Genomic DNA, 23,605 nt, shown 5'->3' with positions numbered 1-23,605 from the left:
TGTTCTTAACGCAAATATTGATGTCAAATTTATACTATGAAAATACATACTTATAATAAACAATCATTTTTTTCTGGTTTGGTACCTATAATTATTATATTGTATCAGATATAGTAAAGTTTCAAAAATGTATACACTAAATTCCAAGAAATGGTGATGACCATTTTCATTTATTCTTGGTCTTCCAGTGGAGTACAATTTTTTTTAGGAGTGAGGGATAGTGCTAATTGTATTGAATAATTTTTACAAATGATATGTACTACTATTCTCTCCTTAGCGTTAAGAAATCGGAGTATATGGACTAATAAAAAGGCAAAATATTACATACCGTACGCTCAATTAAATAAAATAGGTACCTAATTAAATTAATCAAAATCAAATTTACGTGAAGATGTGTAAGAGGTGAAATTATTGCATCAATTACAAATTTTATGATAAACCCTGGAATGTCGATATAGTAGATCGATTAGATCCGGTATTTTTCAGTTTTTTAATTAGTAATTCATATAAATCAACAAACCCTGTTGAATGCTGTAAACAACGAATGCACTGAAAAGGGCTTAACAATCAACGCAAAAAAAAAAAACAAAATGGATGGTGGTCGGAAAAATTAATATCGAAGACTCAGTACTAAGATTAGATAACAAAATCCTGGAAAGGGTGGAACACTTTAGATATCTGGGTAGCTGGATTGACTGCAGGGTTGAAAGTGACAAGGAAATTTCGACCAGAATAGAACTCGCACGGAAAAACTTTATTAACTGGCGTTCTGTATTATGCAGTAGAAGTCTGTCGTTGACCACACGTCTAAGAGTATTGAAATGCTACTGGTCCACTTTGTTCTATGGATGTGAAACCTGGACAACAAAAATAAAAAATCTTAACAAATTAGAAGCGTTTGAGTTATGGTGTTACCGTCGCATGCTCAGAATCCCGTGGACAATACACATATCTAACGAACGCGTGCTAGAGAGCGTGTACAAAGAGCGAGCATTGATCAACATCATCAAAATGAGAAAGGTCCAATACTTCGGTTATATAATGAGAGGACCTAAATATCGCTTACTCCGGTTAATCATTCAGGGCAAAATCGAAGAAAATCGTTGGGTCGGAAGAAAACAACTGTCCTTGCTGCATAACATTAGGCAATGGACAGGTCGAACGGTCGAGGAACTGTTTCATCTAGCTGCCGATCGAGAATCATTTCATCAGCTTGTCAATATGACGATAGCCAACGCTTGAATACAAGCACGGCACACAAAGAAGAAGAAGAATTCATATAATTCGTCCTGGGTAATTGGATATAAAACCTATTTTGTTGTTGAGTTATCGTTAACAACAATATAAGTACACATGTAGGACTTTACGAAGTAAGATTTGAAAAAATATGATCGGTACATGAAATTGAGGTATTTGCCACTCTAGTTGGCCAAAACTATTATTATTATTAGTAAACTGATACAGTAAAAATATTTCTACATGTTTATTGTAGTTAGAGTTCGTTTTATATGAATCGTTTTATAATATACATTATGTATATATTAGATAATAAGGTATATGTTCGATTTGATTATCTTTTCCAAAACCGCCTCTAGGAGTTCAAAGAAACTATGTATTAACATTACTAGAAGGAGATCTCTAACAGTTTAATAATATGTAGATACTGACTTTATCTTTAAATAGCTGGAATACCATTTATTTCAAAATGCTTATTGGTAAAATATTTGTCAAGACTTATTACATTACAAGACAAAGTATTTTTTTATCTAGATTGCAGTATCACCAATACCTGAGCAGCAATAATTTGCTGCTAGATAAAAATCAGGTATACGGTGATGAATGATAGACGCTGAAGGGTTCGATATTATAGACGCAAAAAATATATAGAATTAAAAACTTCAATGTCATTTAATAAATCATTGATTTATCAATACTCAAACTTTACGTTTAAACATAAAACAGTAGATGCTTTAGGTTGCTTCCAAACACAATTTTACTTGTTTTAATTGTTCTGGAATTCCCATTATATTGTTTATCAACAACTGATTTATTGATAACGACTTTGTTCTTGCTATTACTGAAACAAATAAGTACTATAGTTAATATGAAGCGGTTAATACATTTTTAGAGTTTTGAAAACTTTAGAAGGCGAAAATAGTCAAAGGAAACGTCGTCTTCTAGAACTCCTACATACGTTACTAATTTTTAAAAGCTAAGCTTCACGTAATTATGTTTCAAATACATACAAAAACATAAATTTGTTAAAAATACTTTTTTAGTACATATAAATTTTTAAAATTGACTTAACAAAGTAAACGATATGCTACTGTGTGTGCAGTGAACGTCCAGAATGAATGGTATATCTCTAAGTTGCCATGTTTTATGTGATACTTTAACAAGTCCGTTATTCTATGACTATTTGACTGTATGTGAATAATTAATATATAAGTTGATAAATTATCTATAATCACAACCTGGCAACAGTGTTCTCGTCAAACTCAATTATCATTTCTCAGAATTTAATGCCTAGAACATTGCAACTTTACTATAAAGTTCATTCGTTTACCAAATTCCCTTCAGTAAACATGAGCACGTGTTGATATTCGCCGTCTCATTCGTCAAGAGGCTATTAAATATAATTTATTACCTTAAGCGAGACAGATTCTCATGTTACAGATCCTAACTTGCCATCATATTAAATTCAAATTGTATCGTGTTGATTTTTAAGTTAATATATTGTGTTATATTTATGTTATAGTTATTGTTAAGTTATTTACTGGTCGTGTTATTTTTTAGAGTTTAGTTTAATAGTGATATAATGATTAAATTTCAAGAAATTCTTTCACTAACAGTTTCAAAAGTAAATATTTTTAAAAATCATATGATACATAGGTCGTACATCGGTACGACCTTGTTTGGCTTACACGTGGTTCTATTGACGATTGGAAATTTGTAGAATGAATAGGGTTTAGTATGACATAAGCGTGTCCAATTCACAGTTCACGTAAGAAATTTATTTGATGTGAAAACATTCTCGATCGGAAATATAAATATAACACAAATTTTGCGTATTTCCCGATGAGTTAAAAATCAAATTATTTTTGAATTAAGTAATTTTACTAATGACAAACTATATTGACATAATATTTCCGTAACATAAATTTGAGAAATTAGCAGCGGGTCAATTCTCGTAAAGCGGATTTACAAACCATTATCTATTCATAGTACGATAATTCGGATATTAGGCTTGTGATTTTGATAATCACATTCCCACAAATATTACAAACTACATAATTATAAATATAGTTATTTTAGTTTACTTTGTTAACGAAGTAAACAAAATCTACTTAAATCTTTTGAAAAATAACATTTACCCCAGTAAAATGTAATCATCATCATCAGTGGCGTTACAGCTCTTTATGAGCCAAAGCCTTCTTCAGAACAATCCTCCATTCGCCCCTGTCTCTGGCAACTCTTCTCCATGCTCTAATTCCGATAGACTTCAAATCATTTTCTAGGTTGTCTTGGTACCTAAGTCTCGGTCTTCCTCTTCTTCGTTGTCCGATCGGCCCTCTTCGGTCAAAAACTTTTCTGACTATGGCATCTTCCTCTCGTCTGATTACATGACCTATCCATCTGAGGCGTGCTACCTTAATGAATTTTACAACGTCAGGTTCTCCAAATCTTCCATACAACTCAAAATTGTAACACCTGCGCCACAAACCTTGTTCTTTTATGCCTCCATATATTCGTCTTAGTATTTTTCGCTCAAAACGTTTGAGCAATTCTTGGTCATTCTGTGTTAGTGTCCAAGTTTCTGAACCATATGTTAGCACTGGTCTTATTAGTGTTTTGTATACAGTCAGTTTAATTTTTCTAGGCATTTTTGAGGCCATCTGTTTACTTAAGCCATAGTAACACTTATTGGCGAGCACTATTCTTCTTTTTATTTCTTCACTGACGTTGTTATCTTTGGTTAGCAGCGACCCTAAGTATATGAAGGTGTCAACACCTTCCAGTTCTAGGTCATCAATTGTAATGGTGTGTTTAATTTGTACATGAAGTCTGCACTATTAAATGTGCTTGATGTCGCACGTCAAGTGCCGTTTGATGTAATATGTGTACTATAATCTCAATACGCGTCAGTATAGTAGGAGTTAGTGGATCAAATATTGACCGGCTTCTTAGAAACAGGAAAAATGGAAATGTATCTCTCCCTAAAAAGTCAACTGGAAGACACTAGACATTGACTAACTGATACAAAATTTATTAGAAGAAAATTGCGTGGCTTTTATGTCAACCCTTGTAACGAAAATATTTTTTGCCTAGCTCAGGGTAAGATCATGGGGGTAGAAAATTGGGGACTGAAACTATGGGGGCGAAGATAGGGCAAGCAAAACAATCGTTATATGTGCGAACGGCACTCAGGGGTTAGCTGGGGTCGTGGATAAGTGAACGAAAAGGGTGTCAGATTGGGGTAACTACACAATGAAATAAAAGGTCATGAATCACTTGGGACAAACAAAACAAAAGGAAACAGGAAACACCTCTAGTATTCTAATCTTTTCCAAACGGAAACTCAAAAAAGGTTAGTTAAAAAAAAGAAACAAATGTTAAGAAACAAAATTTAACATTTATTGTGTCTTACCACAAACAGTTATCAAAAATACAAATGGCTAAAAAAATATATGTACTATATTAATAGTTGCAAAATACAGAATAAAAAAAAAACTTACATGTCTATCTGTTTACAAAGGAGATTGCTACAAAAATTTTCGAAATGGTTCCTAGGTTATTTATTAATATAGCCAAATTAGATTATTAGAAATTAAAGATATCCTTGTTTATGAAAATATCTTAAAATTTAACCTTATATATGAAATATATTTTCTATACAAGCAAATTAAAACTGTTAAATATTACAATTTTTAAATTGTTATGAAAGCAATTATTACCTTAGCAAAAAAATGTCTGTCTAATTTGGAAAAATTAAAATGTTAATTGTTACCTTCATTCACAAACCTTGCCACTTAACTTTGAGAAACTTGCTACCATCTCTGGGATTGGAGCTGCAAGGACAAAACTCTCAACTGGAACAAAAAGGAAACCATTTCTACACTCAGGAACGAAGATCTGACGCAGATGGGGCTGGATCAAGCAGGCAAACGACAACAAAGCTGGTGCTACTGCACAAATCTTACGATGATTACTCTGTTCTAAACTGTCATTATGCAAAGAGTATTATCACCTTCACCGGTCTTAAGACATTACACAAAAAAATTGAACCGACTCCTGATTCAAAATCGCCCAAACATCTTTTTAGTCTGAAATCTCTTGCTTGACTCCCCGCGTTAGATTTTACAAATTCAACCAAAATAAATTCCCCTCGCGTCTCACAGCTAGTTTGTGGTCTAAGAACCTAAACAAACAATCTACCCTCGACACTCGTTTGTAACAACCTTGAAATATTCCCAGCTTTATTACGTTTTAGAAAAATTGAATACCTGACTTGGGGCTTGAATGTAAACAAATCGTTGTTCAACGACAAAAAATCTTAAAATATTATAGTTAGAAATAACATGTACGAAATGTGGAATTTTGAATGTAAATAAAGACAAAAAACACTCCCAGCGCTAATACGTCTTTACTACGAGATAAACAACACACATTTTATTGATTATTTTAACGTCCTCGATTCCTAGTTTTAACCAGAATAATTTTTTACCTGACAATGTAACAGAGACAAACACATCTATATTTTGAAACAACTGAATACAAAACTTAAAACAGAATTTATACTATTATATAGATATTAAATATAAAACGCTACATCCTTCATAGTGGTGCTAGTGGTTCAGTACGAAAACCTTGCTGTTCATCTCTTAAGGTCAGGTTCCGAAGAAATCGAAATTTTCTTTTTTTTCAAAAATTTCTAGAAAATACTCTTAGAAATTCGCTCAAGCGGACCGGATAACGGCAGCTGTTTACTTTAATGGGCTTTTCTCAAAACCACTTTTTTTCAACTAAGTGTCACTCGTATTTCGAAACTATTAAACTTAACAACATGAATCAAACGACATTTTACTCTTTAGATGTATCTCTATGATCGATACTACAACCAAAAATATTCATTGTTATTTAAAAAAGTTAGACACAAGTTTTTTTTTTGAAAATTTCTTGTTGCGGTACCGACCATGGCCAATTCGATACTGGATATGAAACCATTTTGTTTTTTTTTTGCTTTGGAATGATTCGTTTCCAAGAAATGATGACACTCACCAATAAGTTGAACAATTTAAGCAGGCATTTTTAGAGACAGGCATTAATGTATGTACTTTTACCTGTAAAAAGTTTGATTTTGAAATATCTTCTGTATTATAAATGAAATGTATTAAAAAAAAACACATTTTAAGAGGAACCTGGAAGCTTATTCTGATTTAGTCGTTCTTGTATAATTCTAACTGTAATTTTCTGGGTGGTATTTAACAAGTTGATACCTCTAGTTTTCTGGCTGTGTTTATCCTCTTTTTTGAATAAGAGAATTATATGGGTAGCCCTCCATTCTTCCAGTATTTTATTGTTTTCTAATTTTATTTAAAAATCTTTTACAAAAGGTATATAATTAAAAAGACCCTTTCGGGCTACATCGCAACGTTTTCGGACAAAAAAGTCCATCATCAGTGTATTATTAGCTGGAATAAGTATTGCCACTTTCCACAAGGAAAATATATTCCTGCAGCTGGCTGTATACCATGTATCACAAAAAGAGGTTTAAATCTTTTTAGATTTTAGAGTTTAAACCTCTTTTTATTACCACTTTAATGAAAGCAAACATAAAGGTTAAATTTTGACTAATGTTGAAAAACAATGTGGTTAAATACTTGCCAGTTATACATGAGTCAAGTCACTAAATATCTGGGTAAAATCCATTAAAAAGTTACAAAGTTTGTTGTGTGTTACATTATTGTTGAAAATATGTTGTGATGTTAAAGTATTTGACAGATACCCTGCATGGCAATGTAAGACTCCCAATTGGAGTTGATGGGCTGATGTGTCTTCATGTAACACCAACCAACACTGTGTAAAATGAATATGTTAAGCAATTTTAAAATTTTTGTGGTGGTATACGCTGAAAATAATATCCAAACCTTGTGATGAAACTATTTTGTGTGTGAATATACTTTAAAAATGTTTGAATCTAAAGTAGGCTAGCATCAATACATGTACCTATAGCCCAGTCTGGTTATGCAAAAATCATGGATTTCACGGCAAAATTTTTCGCATATATCTGAAGCTTTTAAGATGTAGGTGGGGGTTACTTCTTCTTCCTTTGTCCTATCCGTTTCGGACGTTGGCTATTAACAAGGCTATTTTGACTTTGTTTACGGCACCTCTGAACAGTTCGGTCGATGTTAGTCCGAACCATTGTCGCAGGTTATGCATCCATGAGTGTCGTCTTCTTCCCGGTCCCCTCCTACTGTCGATTCTTCCTTGGACTATTAACTGTAGCAGCCGGTACTTAGTATGCCTCATGACATGTCCGAAGTACTCAAGCTTCCGTTTCTTTACGGTGAAGATTATTTCTTTGCTTTTGCCTATTCTCTGCATTGCGTTTTTTTTTTAAACAATATTTATATCATTTTTTTATATCAAGAATATCTTTATTTTCCCGTTTTTTAAATTAAAATTGATAAATAGTTTACGGAGATATTTGCAAAAAAATTTTTTTGCACTAATTGGTGCAGCATATGTTGTAAATCAACTTCCCTTTGAGAGAGTAAAATTGCGTCGTCTGCATAGCAGATTATTTTAAGTTCTTTTTCTCCCATTTGGTATCCTTTTTTACTTCTTACTTTTTTTATTATTTCATCCATAATCAGGTTGAACAATAGAGTACTCAGGGAGTCTCCCTGTCTTATCCCATTGCCAACTTCAATAGGGTCGGTTAGTTCTTCTTCTACTTTTACTTTAATTGTGTTGTTTTGGTAGATATTTTCAATCGTTTTGATTATTCCTAGAGGTATCTCTTGCGTACAATAAGTGAATAATGTCCTTTAATTTGACCCGGTCCAATGCCTTCTTAAGGTCCACGAAACATAGACATGCCGGTTTGTTGTATTCTAATGATTTCTCGTGCACTTGCCTCATTATAAATATAGCGTCGGTGCATGATCTTCCCGACCTGAAACCTTGTTGTTCTTCTGCTAGTGTTATAATTTCATTCAATTTATTTATCACTTTGGTTGTTAATTTTAGTGTTGTGTTTAATAAATTAATTCCTCTGTAATTTTTCGGGTTCGATTTGTCTCCCTTTTTGAAGAGAGGTATTAGGATGCTTGACGTCCATTCTTGAGGAATTTTGTTTTGTTTTATTAATTTTTGGATTAGTCTTAATAGTTGTTTGGTCAGATCTGGTCCTCCGTACTTTAGGAGTTCGTTCGGTATTCTGTCCTCTCCTGGATATTTTCTATTTTTTAATTTCCTTAATGATTCCTTTACCTCTTCCTCCTCAATGTTTATTTCTTCGTTTGTCGTCACCTCTGGTGTTAGTGGTTCATTATCGTCACCTTTAACAAATAGGGATCGAAATATGTTTCGTTTTTATTAGTTCGTTCATCTCTTTTCTTTGTCCTCTGATCATTCTCCATATTTCTTTTTGTGTTCCAACTCTTTTGAGAAACTCAGTCAGTGTTCCTTTTTTATTTGTCTAACTAAAGTATTCGTTTCATTTCTGATTCGTTTATAGTGGTTGTATGCCTGTTGTGTTCTGTATTGTAAAAAGGCTTTCTTCGTTTCTTTACATTTTGTCTTCACTTCCTCTCTAAACCATGGTGTTTTCGTTTTTGATATGTTAGTGTTCGTTACTTTCCTCTCTCCAAGTGATTCTGTTGCTGCGTTAATTATGTTATTTTTGAGTTTTTTCCAGCTTTCAGCATGTTATCGTTTTCTAATATTTCATTCCCAGCGATTTTTTCTGATATTCTTTTCCTGTATAAGTATTCCGTGGGTTCCGTATTTAGTCCTTCGACTTTGATTTTTGTTTGTGTTGACGCCGCTCTGTTGGGTGGGAAGTATTTCAGAATGATTCTTATTTTACATAATACTACGCTATGGTCGCTACCTACATCTGCTAAGTTAAGGCATCTTACGTCGATTATTTTCGATGGATGTATATCTCTCTTGGTTATAACATAATCTATCATAGATCTTTGTCCACGGGTGTTATTAAATGTATATTTTTGTTGGTCTTTGTGGTCAAAAAATGTGTTGTTGTTAGTTCGTTATTCGTGCAGAAGTTGATCATCAGTTCTCAATTTTCGTTTTTAACATTCTCGTTGTTTTTGTTTAATGCCGGGTATTAACTGGTTTATGTAAGGCTAATTGCATTATGAAAAAACCAACAAAATTGAAGTCTGAAAAAGAAGACGATGAAGTTAAAGAACAATTTGTAAATAAATATTAGTAAAGTAAGTCAAGAATTAATTGAAAAAAAAAAACAGATCTCCAGAGCTCCAACCGCCGAACACAGAAGATTGTGAGACAAATTTTAATTAAACCTGTTGAAAGGTCAGAGTATGTTTATAAATACCACTATGTGGTGGGTTACAGTTGTAAGTAGTGTTGCCCAAATGCAAGAACAAGACGAGACTTAGACAGTCTTGGTCTTGGTCTTGCGCCAATACACCTGGTCTTGGTCTTGGTATTGCATTCCCGGTCTTGGTCTTTATCTTGGTCTTGCAGCAAGAGTCTTGCAAGTCTTGCAGTTACCCATTAGCCTATTGCTATTTATTAAACGTTACTTTAGATCTTAGAACAACGTAACAGAGTAAGTACATTTTACGCTTGAATTAACATAGCCATAAAAAAGACTAACCAAATTAATAAATGTCTAAACAACTGACACCGAGTGGGGTTTGAAGCCACGATCTAAGCCTATGCCCTAATGCTCTAACTAACTCAGCTATCTACCATGCCCCACGGAAGTCAATCTGTTTAAAATAAACGTTTGCATTTACTAAGCTTACATGTGCTAAAACATGGTTAAAACACAAAAAAAAAACAAATTAATGATATAACCATGCCTGTATTTTAAAGAACATTATCTGGCTTGAAAGGGATTGATGGACGTGATGGGCAAAAAATCCACATACACGTATCAAGAGCACAGATTTTTTAGGTGATAAGATAACAAACTATAATCCACTTATTAAAGCAAGATAAATGTTAACTTGACCAATCTTAACTCCACTTTTATATAAAAAACTAACTTGAAAGAATTAAGAATTGGTAAAAAAGCAATGATAATCAAAAGAAGTTATTTTAAATTAAGGAGATACCTATTTAATAAATATATTAATTTATCAAAATAAAGTAGTAGGTACATAATATATGTAAAGGTAATAAGTATATTTTTTTACATTTCCACTTTTTCCAGCGGTTATTAAAAAGCTTGTGATATCTCCACCGAATTTTGGTTTTTCAGGAAGAAATATTTGTAATTCCTTTTTGTGGAGAGATATTAAATGCTTCCTTAAACCTGACGTGTTTCTGTTGTTCATTTTCATTTCAACCTCTCTATGTAGGCACAATTTACACAAAGCAATTTACGATGCATGAATTATTTCGAAAAACTCATCAAATTTGCTTTTAGGTCTTTTAGATCTATAACTCCAACGCTCACTACTCCAACTAGAACTATTTGAATCTTTGTCCCTCATGTTAAATTATAAACTTGTCACTCCGGGAACAACAAGGATTAGATGAAAAACAATTATTACATTAGACTTAAAGAAAGCTCAATTGCGAATGAAGTTAAGTGATGTCGAAAAAGTAACGACTATACTACTAGTTACTATATGTTCGTTACTATCCAATACCCTATTTTATAAGTATCTAATAACAAACCGAGAATTATATATCGTTACTTCGTTATTCTAAATACTTCGGTATTTTGTTTACACGGTAGGTGACATTATCTGTTATTAATTTGTCTCGTTACTTTTGAATATTAGCCACGCTCTTTCAGCAAATTTTGTTTAACCGAATGATCTCATCGCACACTCAGCAGCAACAATTTATAGTCTTAGGCCGATAAGATTTGTTTATTTAGATTCCTCCTGACTAAATTATAATGGGAAAAAAATTGAATTATTAAGTGGGTGTCTGTAACAATAATTTTATTTATTATTAGCTAGGGTGACACATTTTAAAAAATATCGATACGATATTACTGTCGGCGTCGCAATGCAAGAAGATTATTTTTATGATTAGAGGGCGGCTATTCTCAAAATATGGACAATTAATTTCAGAGCGAGGAAATCGTCTGCTGGAAAAGAATGTACAAAGTATTTTATTTTTACATTGTAATTATGACCTCTGAGCACGTGTCAAATGTGTTTTTTTAATGAATATTTTGATTGGGTATGTATGTTTATGGTATTGTTTGTAATGCGCATAAGTCCAGTTTTTCAAATTTTAATTACATATTTTTTTGCATCTCATAGAGTCTTTAAGCATATACCCGAACTACTGTACTCGCTAAAACCACACTCAGTCCTAACTGCAAGACGCAAGAGTCTCGCAGGTTTAGTCTTGTTCTTGCTTAAATCTTGCACGGTCAGTCTTGGTCTTGGTCTTGCTAAAATTAGGCAGTCTTGGTCTTGGTCTTGCAAAAACAAGACCAAGACCGATTTTGGGCAACACTAGTTGTAAGAATTGACTGAAAGAATTATTGGTTAATAAGTTAAAAGTTATAAATATGTTAAACGACAACATTTGGTATCCGGAAAATATCTTTATTGGTTTTGTGTATGAAAAGATTGTTAAGTACTGTACTACTAACTATTCAAAATGAGAATAGGCTGCTTTTGTGTATGGTTGAACCTTAAACGAATCATATAATAAACTAAGAATATTGGTTATAAAATTGAATATGATGACAGCGTTAGTATGATGTTATGTAGTTAAAGTTATAAGGGGAGTTAAGCTATTAAATGTGGATATATTTCTGGAGAATTAACCGGGGGTGGGGGGTGTTTAGGCATAAAGATCAAAAGTAAATTTGATTCTTCTCTTTATTCCTAATCTCAACACCCTACTTATCCATATCTTGAATTAATTGGATTAATATCGCTACCTGTGCTATATGTGCTCTGACTGACCTCCTTATTGTGGTTCGGTGTAGTGTGTTGAATAAGAAACGTCTAGTTGAGTTCCTAGATAAGAAGCGATTGTCCCAGCTTTGCACCGTTTGTTAATAGTTGTAGTCTACACTATACATTATACGTAGTAGGGTTGGATTGGTATGAATAAACATATTTTCAATACTTTAATAATATCGAAAACTTTATTTAACTTAATCATGATGATAATGTGACTGGCTGAATGCTATGTCATTTAAAATTATTGTCAATAAATATGTTTGAATTATTAACACTTCGTTTGCTTGCAAAGGTGACCCGATATTTTATTTTCAACCAGTGAGTGGGAGAATTACACTAATCAACTGCATTATAAAAAGTAAAATAAAGTTAACGTTATGGCACTTTTTAATGCTTTTTTTATTTTTATCTCTAACCTTAAGCAGTCATTTTATGCAACCAAATCGTTAAAATGAAGGCTGCTTTAAATATAGACCTGAAAAAATGAAAATAATATTTTAACATTGGTTTTTTTTGTTTCAGATCTGACCCAAAAGTCCCTTCACTTTCTTGTCCCCAAGAAAATTCAAATCACAAATATGGACGGGCGCCTTGAGCAGAATCGTTTGAACGATGATTCAAATTTACAGATTACCATTAGACTGATAATGCAAGGAAAGGTAAGTTACAATTTTTTTATAATTTCTGAAGAAAAATTTCATTTACCTACTATGAAATTCTGGGTGGTTATTTATTGAAACAATTATTATGTTGAATTAATGTATATATTTGTAGTGTTTGAACAGTTATGCTATAAAAATTTTACTTAAAAAATCCTTTATAAAAGGTATATATATTTCTAAAAAATGAATGAAGTCACTAAATATGTGGGTAAAAGCCCTTTAAATGATATAAAATTTGTTAATTATTACATCTTTGCTGATAAATTCATATGATGTTGAAGTTATAAACAGATTTACTTTATGGTAACGCAAGACTCCCAATTGGGGTTGCTGACCTTGAGATGTAGTGTCTCTATGGGTCCTAGCAGCAACAGAATAAATAACATTTTTTTTACCACAAAGATCAACACAAATGTACATTCAATAACACCCGTGGTTCATGATAGATTATGTTATAACAAACTTTGATATACATAGACTCGAGATGTCTCAACTCAGCAGATGCAGGTAGCCACCATGGTCGAGTATTATGTAAAATAAGAATCACCATGAAATACAGCTTAACCAAGAGAGCGACATGAACACAAACACAAATCAGTGTCGAAGGAGTAAATACGGAATACTTCCACAGAAAAAGGATATCAGAGAAGATATAACTTCCTTTAACTAATAATGAAAGAAAAAATAGAAGGAAAGCGTAATCCTGGCAGAAAACAAGTAACGTGGCTGTGTAACATCAAAGATTGGATAGGTCTAGACCTCTTGAGGTACAGGATAGGTCTTTTGTTCCCAGAAAAGCACAGAATAAAGATGAATTTGCAGAAGTTATTGCCAACCTCCATTAGAAACGACAACTAAAGAAGAAGAGAAGATTTATGAGATAAAATATTAGAAAACGATAACATTGAGGAATGCTGCGAAAAAGTCAGAAATAACATAGTTAACGCAGCGAAAGAAGCACTAGATGAGATAAAAGCAATGAACACTAATATATCAAAAAAGAAAACCCCATGAGAAGAAGTGAAGACAAAATGTGAAGAAAAGAAGAAAGCCTTTTTACAACGAGGACATTTGGTACGTTTATTTGATTTTGCAAAGAATTTTCTATGTATCCTGTTACTTAAGAAGACGTCCAGCTGTGGGGACCTTTTATTAATTTTGTAATATCTTCACCGGTATTTATCAATATCGTTAAAGTATGGTAAAAACAGTGGCTAGTATATTCTTGTGGATTTTAAAACATTCAAAAATGTGGTATTTTGTTTAAGCATATTACCCAGTTTATTAATTCCAATTAAACAAAGTATTTTATTGTTTTGGTGATTAATAAAAAATATCAGAAGTAACATGAAAACGACTTGAGCTTAGTATGTATTTACAATATAATTAAAATCTCCCACGCTACGAAACTCTTGGTTTTTTTGTTTTTATATTAGGAATCGAAATTACTATTGCTTTATGCCAAATCTTAAATGTCGAATTTTAATAGGGTAATGCTCTTTCTTGCGACAAGAATCCAAGATTCAAATAACAAGTTTGACCTAAAAATAACAACTACATTTTATTACAATAATTGCTACATAAATTATAATTTTTATTACTTTTGCTTAACATTTCCTTCTGTAAAAATCATTGATTTCTTAGCTACATAGTTATACTAAGAGCGTTTTAGTAAATATTTTAATTTTTTATGTTGTGAATTTTCGATATTAACTAAGTTGGATGTGAGGAGCCCGAACTTAGATTTTTGTAGAAATATAAGGTTGTTTATAACTAGAATTTGAATATGCTGTAGTTGGAAAATTCGGAAAGTATAATATACTAGAGCAGTCGGATAAGTACTTAGCCTGCAAAAGAAAAACGAACATTTTGGAAACTTGGTGATTTATTTCTCAGAATAGTCTTCTTTTAACTCAATACACTTTACCCAGCGATGCTCCAACTTCTTTAACCCGTCTGAAAAATGAGTTTTCTCGAGGTCTGCAAAATAGGCTTCTGTGGCGGCGGTGACTTCCTCATCATTCAAGTTTGGAAACAAGAAGTCGCACGGGGTCAAATCTGGAGAATACGGTTCATGAGGCAGCAGTTACTAACCCAATTCGACCAATTTGGTGAAGAACACTTTTTTCTTCGCCAAATGTCACACATTTCGCCACACCTTGTGAATCCCAAAAAAGGATGGCCATCACCTTTCCGGCCGATAGGACAGTCTTCGCCTTTCGGAACAAGTTTGCCGTGTACCAGTGGATCCATGTTTCGTCGACGGTTACGAAACGACGTATAAACTGCTTCGGATTACGCTTAAACACTACTCTGAAGTGGTTTCACAGTTACGTTTTTTGTCCAGATTAAGCAAACGCAGTATCCGTGCCGCCAGCTTTCTCCTTCTCAAAATGTCATGCAAGATATGACCCACGCGGTTTTTTGAGACCTATTTTCTCAGCTATTTCGCAGACAGTAGGCGGTCTACCAATACGAGATTATGGAGTTTTGCCACGTTTATTCTCCGCGGTAGCCATTTTTGGGGCACCTAGGCGTGGCTCGAATTAAAACACGCTGTTAAAACACAACTATGAGTCCAGTTCGGCTGTAATTTTGACATTAGCCGTCTACGAGAATGTATTACACAATAGTAGATTTTTTCGTTTGCGTTAGTGGTGCCATCGGGCGGTGAGGCTAAGTACTTATTGGACCGCCTTCGTATACGACAAAAATGCAACAAAGTAAAATTGTTCACAATTAAATTTCCAATTTAATTGTGAAGAGTTGCTTGTGCAAATTGTAAAAAAAAGTTTTCTAGCGCGTAGAAATGGAAATTCACGATATAAAAGTTCCAAAAATAAAGTTTTGGAAATTGGCTTCTGGGAACTCAGAAAATCTGTTGCGAAAATTTAGTATTTAAAACTTGAAGATATCTTCAAAACATTAGTTTAAAGCAAAATTGAATACCCGTTTATATCTCCAAAATAACAGTTTAAAGAAAATTGGAATACCCTTTTTATATTTTGCATAATAATTTTGCAACCTAGCTCTGTTTGAAAAAATCAAAAAGTTTCAAAACTTTGCGGCGTGGAAAATTCTTCGTTGTATAAATCGCTGATTTTTACCCACAGAAGAGCAAACATACTTTTAAACCCCCTTTGCAAAATTTAAATCGATTAATTAACATTGATATAAATTTTTACGTTGAAAAATACAATTCCTAATCCGAAGACAAGAGAGAGAAACACATATAGACATAAACGACGAAGAAAGAAAAGTTAAACGAACGAAGATATAACATTAAAAGCCTAGATGAAGCTAGTACTCTAGAATTATTCAAAAGTCCAGAGTCGTAGGCGAACAGATTTTAACCTATGAAGAATTTAATACATTACTCATACAAATAGAGGCTCTCCTCTCTCCTTTATGTCCTGTCAGTAATGATCTCAAATGATTTTTCAGTGTTAACACCTGGACATTTTCTGACACTAGATATATAGGTACAGTCGTACTAATATGTAATGAGACCAAGCCTCCCTTACAATGGCAAATGGGCCGAATTAATACTTTAATTTTCGGTAAAGATGGTATTGCTTTCGTAGCTATCGTACAAACCGCGAAAGGTGAACTTAGAAGTGGAGTTATCCACTCCGTGCAATTTCTGAAAAACAACCAATTAAAAAAATGATACTCTCAGTTTCTCTAAATTTTGGTTTATGCGTTTATAACAAAATTCTTTCAATTTAAATTACTCTGACGACTCTAAGTCTCTGAATGAAGTTTATAAGAAAATTTAAGTTCCATTAAAACACTTTAGAATTTTTGGATTTGATATTTTTTCCTTCTATTTTAATTTTTAACGAAATTCTTCATTTATATTTGGGCGGAAAAAGAATTTTTTATCCTTCGTAGCTAAGAAAACGCAAGACACCCGTTTTTTCAAAAGATTGTATGTTACAAAAACCCTCATATACAATTTATATTATGTATTCTTTTTGAAACGCAAAAAGTGTACGGCTCACTTTTTAGAGCGCCCTTTTCGATTGTCAATAAACAAAGAAGTATTTTTTATTTAGAATTACACACTTTTTCCTTGTCCCTACACCGAAAACCACCACCAGGTGTATGTTACTCTATATTTTATTCAAAATAGATGGGAGATAAAAAATATCTCTTGAAAATCTGGATATAGTTAAATTCATCTTTACCGATCCTTCAGAATAGAGGGAAGTTGATCGTAAAGGAATCGTTAAACAGAGTCGGAGTTGCAGAAATCAATTTCGATTGTCTAGAATTTACCATATCGTTACTCGCATTCATAAAACGGATAAGAAATATTCAGGTAGCTTTACATAAAACAATAAAAAACCGTTTCATTATTTATATTTTATTCTGAGGGTAAAGTTTGTAACAGTTTACACAAAACTGCATTATATCCTAAAAAATTACATGTGTACTCGTACAACCAAAAAGGTAATGCAACATTTATGGAAAAGGTGTAGTCCATATCAATTCAGGCAGGCCAAGAAAAAATCTTGAATTTGTAGTTTGTAACCATCAAGGTCAAGGTTTTAGGCGTTGGATGCCAATGTGTCACCATCGAGCGACCTATTAGAAACGGTGGGTGCCAATGAGTATCAATATAACTACCTTCGAAAGTTGGGAGCCAATGTAGAATAATGAAACTCTCTTTGGGAGCCAATCTCTTTAAACTTTCGTTGGGAGCCAATTGTTTGGCCTTGTCTAGCTCAGTCTCTCCGTTGTGAGAACGTCTTATCTTAAAAGTAAATCTGAAAAATGAGTTATGCTAGGACAAATAAACCAATATATTAACTATTTATACATAAAAAATTATAAAATTGAAATTTTAATATTAAATTAAAATCAAAGCTAATCTTGCCTACAGCTTTACAAAAAGGATTTTTAAATGATACTTATGACTTCTGATCTTGTCTTCAAGTATTTGGATAGGAGTGCACAATGTAGTTGTTGCTAGTTTAAGTTGTTCGTATTGGTATGTTGGGTTCCCATAGCAGCGGTTACCTACTACAGTATATTCCCAATGGTCGACCGTGTCGTTCGGGAAGTCCTCACGCAAATAGGTTAACAAAAATTGAATTAGTCCAAAAAAACCTCTGCACAGACATCTGCTTAAATAGATTAAATATGAAAAAAAATATTGCTTTTAGATTTTAGAGGATTTAGAAGTGAAGACTGACATGAGAAACGTCAAGGTTGTCAACTGACAGATACACTTTATAGACTGAACAGGGAGCATAGAAATTTATACGTTCTATGTCTGTGACATAGAACAGGCTGGAGTCAAATACAATAATTAGAATATTAAGTGCAAATGAAATTGTTCAATAAAAGAAATTCTGCCCCGGGAATTGATATTTCTTGCTCAATAATAAAACATCTCCCTCTAAAAGCCAAACAAATCCTCCTAATATTAATATACAAATGTCTTAAATGAGAACTCTTACCAAGCGATTGGAAAAAATTTAATGTTCTTAACATCCTAAAACCCTTAAAGTACCCACTTCTGAATAGTTTTAGACCAATTGTTTTATCCTCTTGCATACTAAAAGCTTTAGAAAGCATTATAAAAATAGATTAGATTCGTTTTTAGAACATAATCTCGTTTTCAAAAATACTCAGGCGGGTTTTAGAAGAGGCAGAGGAACTGACAACAACTTAGCCCTCCTTCATACCTTCATTTCAGAAGCCTTTGAATCTTCCCATTCAGTCCTTGCCGTCTTTATTGATATTAAATCAGCATAATGATAATGTGAATATATGTATATAAACTTCACAATAAATTACAAAATTTAAATGTCCCTTGTCCTATAATTAATATTATTTTTAAAATTTTGGCAAAACAGTTTTTTATATACTAGATCCAATAACGGTGACTCTTGAGCCCGTCTGTAGCAACCAAAGATTTACCCCAGGATTCACATTTAAGCACAATTTTATTCAATATATACATATTAGGTCTATTTTCCATTCTTCCTAAAGATGTAAACATTAATGGGTATGCTGACGATTTGGTTTTAAATGTTAAAGGATCCGTTATCCAACAAATGGTTAATAAAATTAATATGGCATTGTACAATGTACAACAATGATTGTTAGAACATGACCTATCTCTCTCTATAGACAAGCTGTAGAACCATACAGCTGTGAAGCTGTATGGTTTTCGAAGGGAAAACCCAAAATTATTACCCCAGAAATCAAAATTAGTAACACAATTATACCATTAATAGATCAAGTTAAATTTTTAGGCATAATTTTTCAAAATCATCACAAGTGGGATAAACATGTTGATCATATTTTAGTTAAAACAAAGAAAAATGTTAATATTTTACGTGCAATTTGCAGAGTAGTGCAGACCCTAGGACTCTTTTAATAGTCTTTAATGATTTAATAAGATCTTACTTAGACTATGGTTCGTTTTTATTCAGACCTATATCTCATAAATGTATTAATAAACTAACACAGTATTTTCGAAGGCTTAAGAATTTCTTTAGGTTGTATGAAATCTACCCCTCACTTGGCTCTGCTAGAATCAGAATCGGCGCAATATGATTTAAAACATAGGAGTTTACTAAATTTTTAAGTAAGATCGTTTATATTAAAAACCATTCTGATTTTATCCCTTGTTAACTTACGGAATAAACACTTTTAATCAAACCTAATTTTTATACTGAAGATAATATACCTTAATTAGTTTCAATACTGGAATACTTTTTTCCATGTTTTAACAAAATGTAAAAAAGTAATAATTTCCCATATTATGAGATGGATTTTGATACATTAGTCAATGCAGTAAAAACATTAAATTCCGAAATAATAAAGCATGGATATAGAACAGTACATATGCAAAACAGAAAACATGGCTATATATCAAGCAGTTAATTTGTTCATTAATAGACAGATCAATAAAGTTGTCGTCTCCGATTCTCTTAGTGCAATTTCTAAAATTAATAATAGCAATATCTCTGCTTTGATAGATTATTAGTGCCTTAAAACAAAAAATATTATTTCATCTGCAAAATAGAAACGGGTTTGAAATATGTATCTCATGACTCATGGATACCGGGCAACCTACAAGCTGACACACTGGCCAAAATAGGGAGAGATCTTAATGTTCCTTTGAATATGAAATTAGATTCCCAAAACGTGTTACCCATAATTAAGAATAAAATTAAAAACAAATTCGAAAACACTTGGAAAACTTTAATTAGTAAAAAAATCATATCAATATTACAGGTATAAAATATTTTACCTAATAACATGGTTTCAAAACTTTTATATACAGTTAGGAGATGAGACACATTACAACTATTATAAGAATGCGCTGATTGTTTAACAAATCAACATCTTTTCAAACTGAATTTGGCGGACAACCCTTACTGTGAATGTGGCCTAATAGAGAAGCTAAATCATATATTTTTTGAATGCCCCATAAGGATCATTCCGGGTTTTGACCTATACACAAAATTCATTTATATGAATTATAATTCACCAATTACTATATATTAACATTTTAAGTATCTGGGGGCCGTAATCACAGCTGACAACGATGTTACTGAAGAAATAAAAGACAGATTCCAATCTGCAAACCGCTGTCTATTCGCACTGGATAAGCTCATAAAATCAAAAAATCTCAAAGAAGTTCAAAGATCAAAATCTATATCGAGTACAATCGAATAACTTATAGGACGGACGTTCATAATCTTAATCTTAGACACAAGAATACCCTCACTTTACCTAAACATACAACATCCTTTTTTAAACGTTCATTTTCATATTCAATTGCTTGCAATATTAACAGTTTGTCCTACAATATTAAAAATCTGTCTAGAGTCAAGTTCAAGAGATTAATTTATGAGCAGTTGTTAGCTGAACAGTAATTTAAAAATTTAAGAATTAAAAAAAGATAAATAGTTTATAATTTATAAATTTAATATGTACTTAATATTTTTATGTTTTATTGTAAATACAATTTCATTATTTAGATATAGTCTATCTATCCTATTTTCGGGGGGTTAGGTGGAAGAGCAGTTGTGTGCTGCTGTTGCACAGTGGTACACAAACTGAATCTCGCCCTACTGATATTATATTTCATTGTAAGGAAAATTTAATCTGTTGTTAATAAAGACATTTATTATTATTATTATTATTATTATTATAAATCCATCGTCAGACCTGTAATAACATACGGATGCGAAACGTGGACCATGACCAAAGCAAACGAAGAAAAACTCAGACGCTTTGAACGAAAAATTTTCGTACCTCGCCATGACATCACCACAAACCAGTATAAGATCAGAACCAATATCGAATTAAAAGCACTCTACAATGACGCCGATATTAAATTAAATTAAATCACAAATTAAATCACAGCGACTAAGGTGGGCAGGCCACGTGCACAGACTGCATAACGATAGACTTGTAAAACTGGTATGGAAAGAGATTCCCACAGGCAAAAGACCACTCGGACGTCCCAGAATGCGATGGAGAGATAACATCCAAGCAGATCTCTGGAAAATGAACATTCCATTTGACCCTAGGTTGATGGAAAACCGAACAAATTGGAAAAAAGTTGTACAGGCAGCCAAGACCCACCCAGGGTTGTAGCGCTACGTGATGATGATGATGAATTACTATATACAGTAGTCTCCCTCTATAACGATTCCCTATATAACGATAATTCCTCTATAACGATGAAAATAGTAAACGTTGGTTGGTTCGTCATAAGAACAATGTATTAATTCTTTCTCTATACCGATATCGTTCTCTCTTTATAGCGATAACTTTTTAGCGTTCAATAGTTGATGACAAATGTGTTATTGTGTTTAAAGTTCAGACTACCTGAGTCGCGAGTGACAAGGTCATTGTCCAGCGGTTGTTTTGCTTTGCGCGTAAGGAATGCGGCCACGCATTCAACTCTTTCTTATCAGAGAATTAAGTGACCCACGTTTATTGTTCGGGCGGCGTACCTAACTGTTATCACACAGATGTTGTCATCTATTGACGACTTTTCATTTCCAGTTCGAGTTGTGTCTTAGTGTGTCAACAATCAACATGTTTTCGAAAAAGCGTAAAGTGCTCTCGGTGGAGGAAAAGTTATCGATAACTTTCTGGCTGTCTCATTCAACTGTGGCTATGATATGGAAGGACAGAAAATAGTGGCGTAAAGCGAAGATGGAGGGCGGTAGCAGGAAGAAGTTGCGGAAACCTCAGCACGAAGATTTAGATCGCGCTATGCTTCAGTGGTTCCAGCAGCAGCGTATGAACCATATTCCACTTTCTGGGCCTGTGGTCAGGACAAAAGCTGAGTTTTTTGCAACTGAACTTGGAATTGAGAATTTCAAAGCATCTGAGGGTTGGCTGAGCAAGTGGAAGCTGCGGCACAAGATCAACTATGGCAAATCAGCGGAGAGGCTCGCGATGTTAACAAAAACGTAACGGATGATTGGCTAGAAAACGTGTGGCCTGGACTGAAGGCACGATATGCGTCAGACGACATTTTCAATGTGGATGTGACTGGATTGTTTTTTAAAACTACACCAAACAGAACTTTAAAATTTAAATTGGAAAAGTGCGTTGGTGGAAAGCTCTCTAAGGAACGCATTACAGTTTTAGTGGCCGCTAGCATGACAGGTTCGGTGAAGCGAAAATTGTTAGTGATAGGGAAGTCGAAAAACCCGCGTTGCTTTAAAAACATAAAAAATCTACCGGTGACCTATAAAGCAAACAAGAGTGCGTGTATGACCTCGGAAATTATTGAAGAAGCGATAAGAAAGTGGGATATTGAGCTTAAAGGGGAAAAAATTCTTTTGCTTGTAGACAATTGTCCTGCTCATCCTGTATTGCGCGACCTTCAAAACATCGAACTCTGTTTTCTACCAGCAAACACAACGAGTGTGCTTAAGCCCATGGACCAAAGTGTCATCAACAGTTTGAAAAGCCATTACAGGAGAAGACTTTTAATGGAATTGGTTGAGAATAATGGCGATCTTAAACTAAACATTCTTGACGCCATTCTAATGATTAGTAAATCCTGGGACGAGGTGACGAGCAATACAATAAAACATTCTTTCAGACAGGCAGGATGGCTGGAAAATCAAGGATTGACTGATGATGATCAGTTCTGTGGAAAGGGAAAAGATGACAGACTAAGGTGATAGATTTTTTTGGTAATGTAGGCTAAATATATTTTACAGTGGCATATTATTTTTTTATTGTACAGTACACATGTTTTAATTGTACAGTCATTTTTTATACTGTATTGCTTATATTATTCGTTAATAAATCTATGTGGAATACAATGTTAATTCATTTATATTCGTTTTGATACTTTTTTTTTAATTAAAATAGGTTATTTAGTACAGTAGTATTAATATTACAGTACCGAATTTTGTCTCTTTCCGTATAACGAGCTCTCCTTATAACGATGAAAATTCTCGGTCCCTTGCATATCGTTATAGAGAGAGGGGACTGTATTCCATTTTAAATAAAATTACTGAAGAATCAATCAGCATTTTGATAAAATTCCTATCAATTAATAAATTAAATTTATAATCGACAATGCTCAATACTTTTTGTAGTGTTTACTAACAATTATTTACTGGATTTTTTTATTTTATTTACTAACTATTAATTATTAATGGATTTTTTTTACAAAATTATTTGGCACAAGTGGTTTCGAGTTGGTTTAGAGCCAGGCTTCGGGGTCACACCAAATTGATCTGGCTTATCACCATGGCGTGGAAGCCATAGAACAAAAAA

The 23,605-nt window shown here is 33.1% G+C and overlaps 1 protein-coding gene across 3 annotated transcripts in view; it reads left to right on the top strand.

The window, feature by feature from the left end:
* mub (poly(rC)-binding protein mub) overlaps nt 1-23,605 on the top strand; it is a 413,814-nt gene that overhangs the window by 240,428 nt on the left and 149,781 nt on the right. For all 3 annotated transcript variants that reach the window (XM_072540673.1, XM_072540672.1, XM_072540671.1), the window contains one exon: nt 12,684-12,820. In XM_072540673.1, coding sequence (XP_072396774.1) covers nt 12,740-12,820 — 81 coding nt within the window. In that variant the 5' untranslated portion in view covers nt 12,684-12,739. The remainder of the gene's footprint in view (nt 1-12,683; nt 12,821-23,605) is intronic.

This window comes from Diabrotica undecimpunctata, chromosome 8 (assembly GCF_040954645.1).
Source record: "Diabrotica undecimpunctata isolate CICGRU chromosome 8, icDiaUnde3, whole genome shotgun sequence".
Lineage (NCBI taxonomy): Eukaryota > Metazoa > Arthropoda > Insecta > Coleoptera > Chrysomelidae > Diabrotica > Diabrotica undecimpunctata.
Note: the sequence above shows the minus strand (reverse complement) of the source record. Positions and strands in the feature narration are given on the sequence as shown.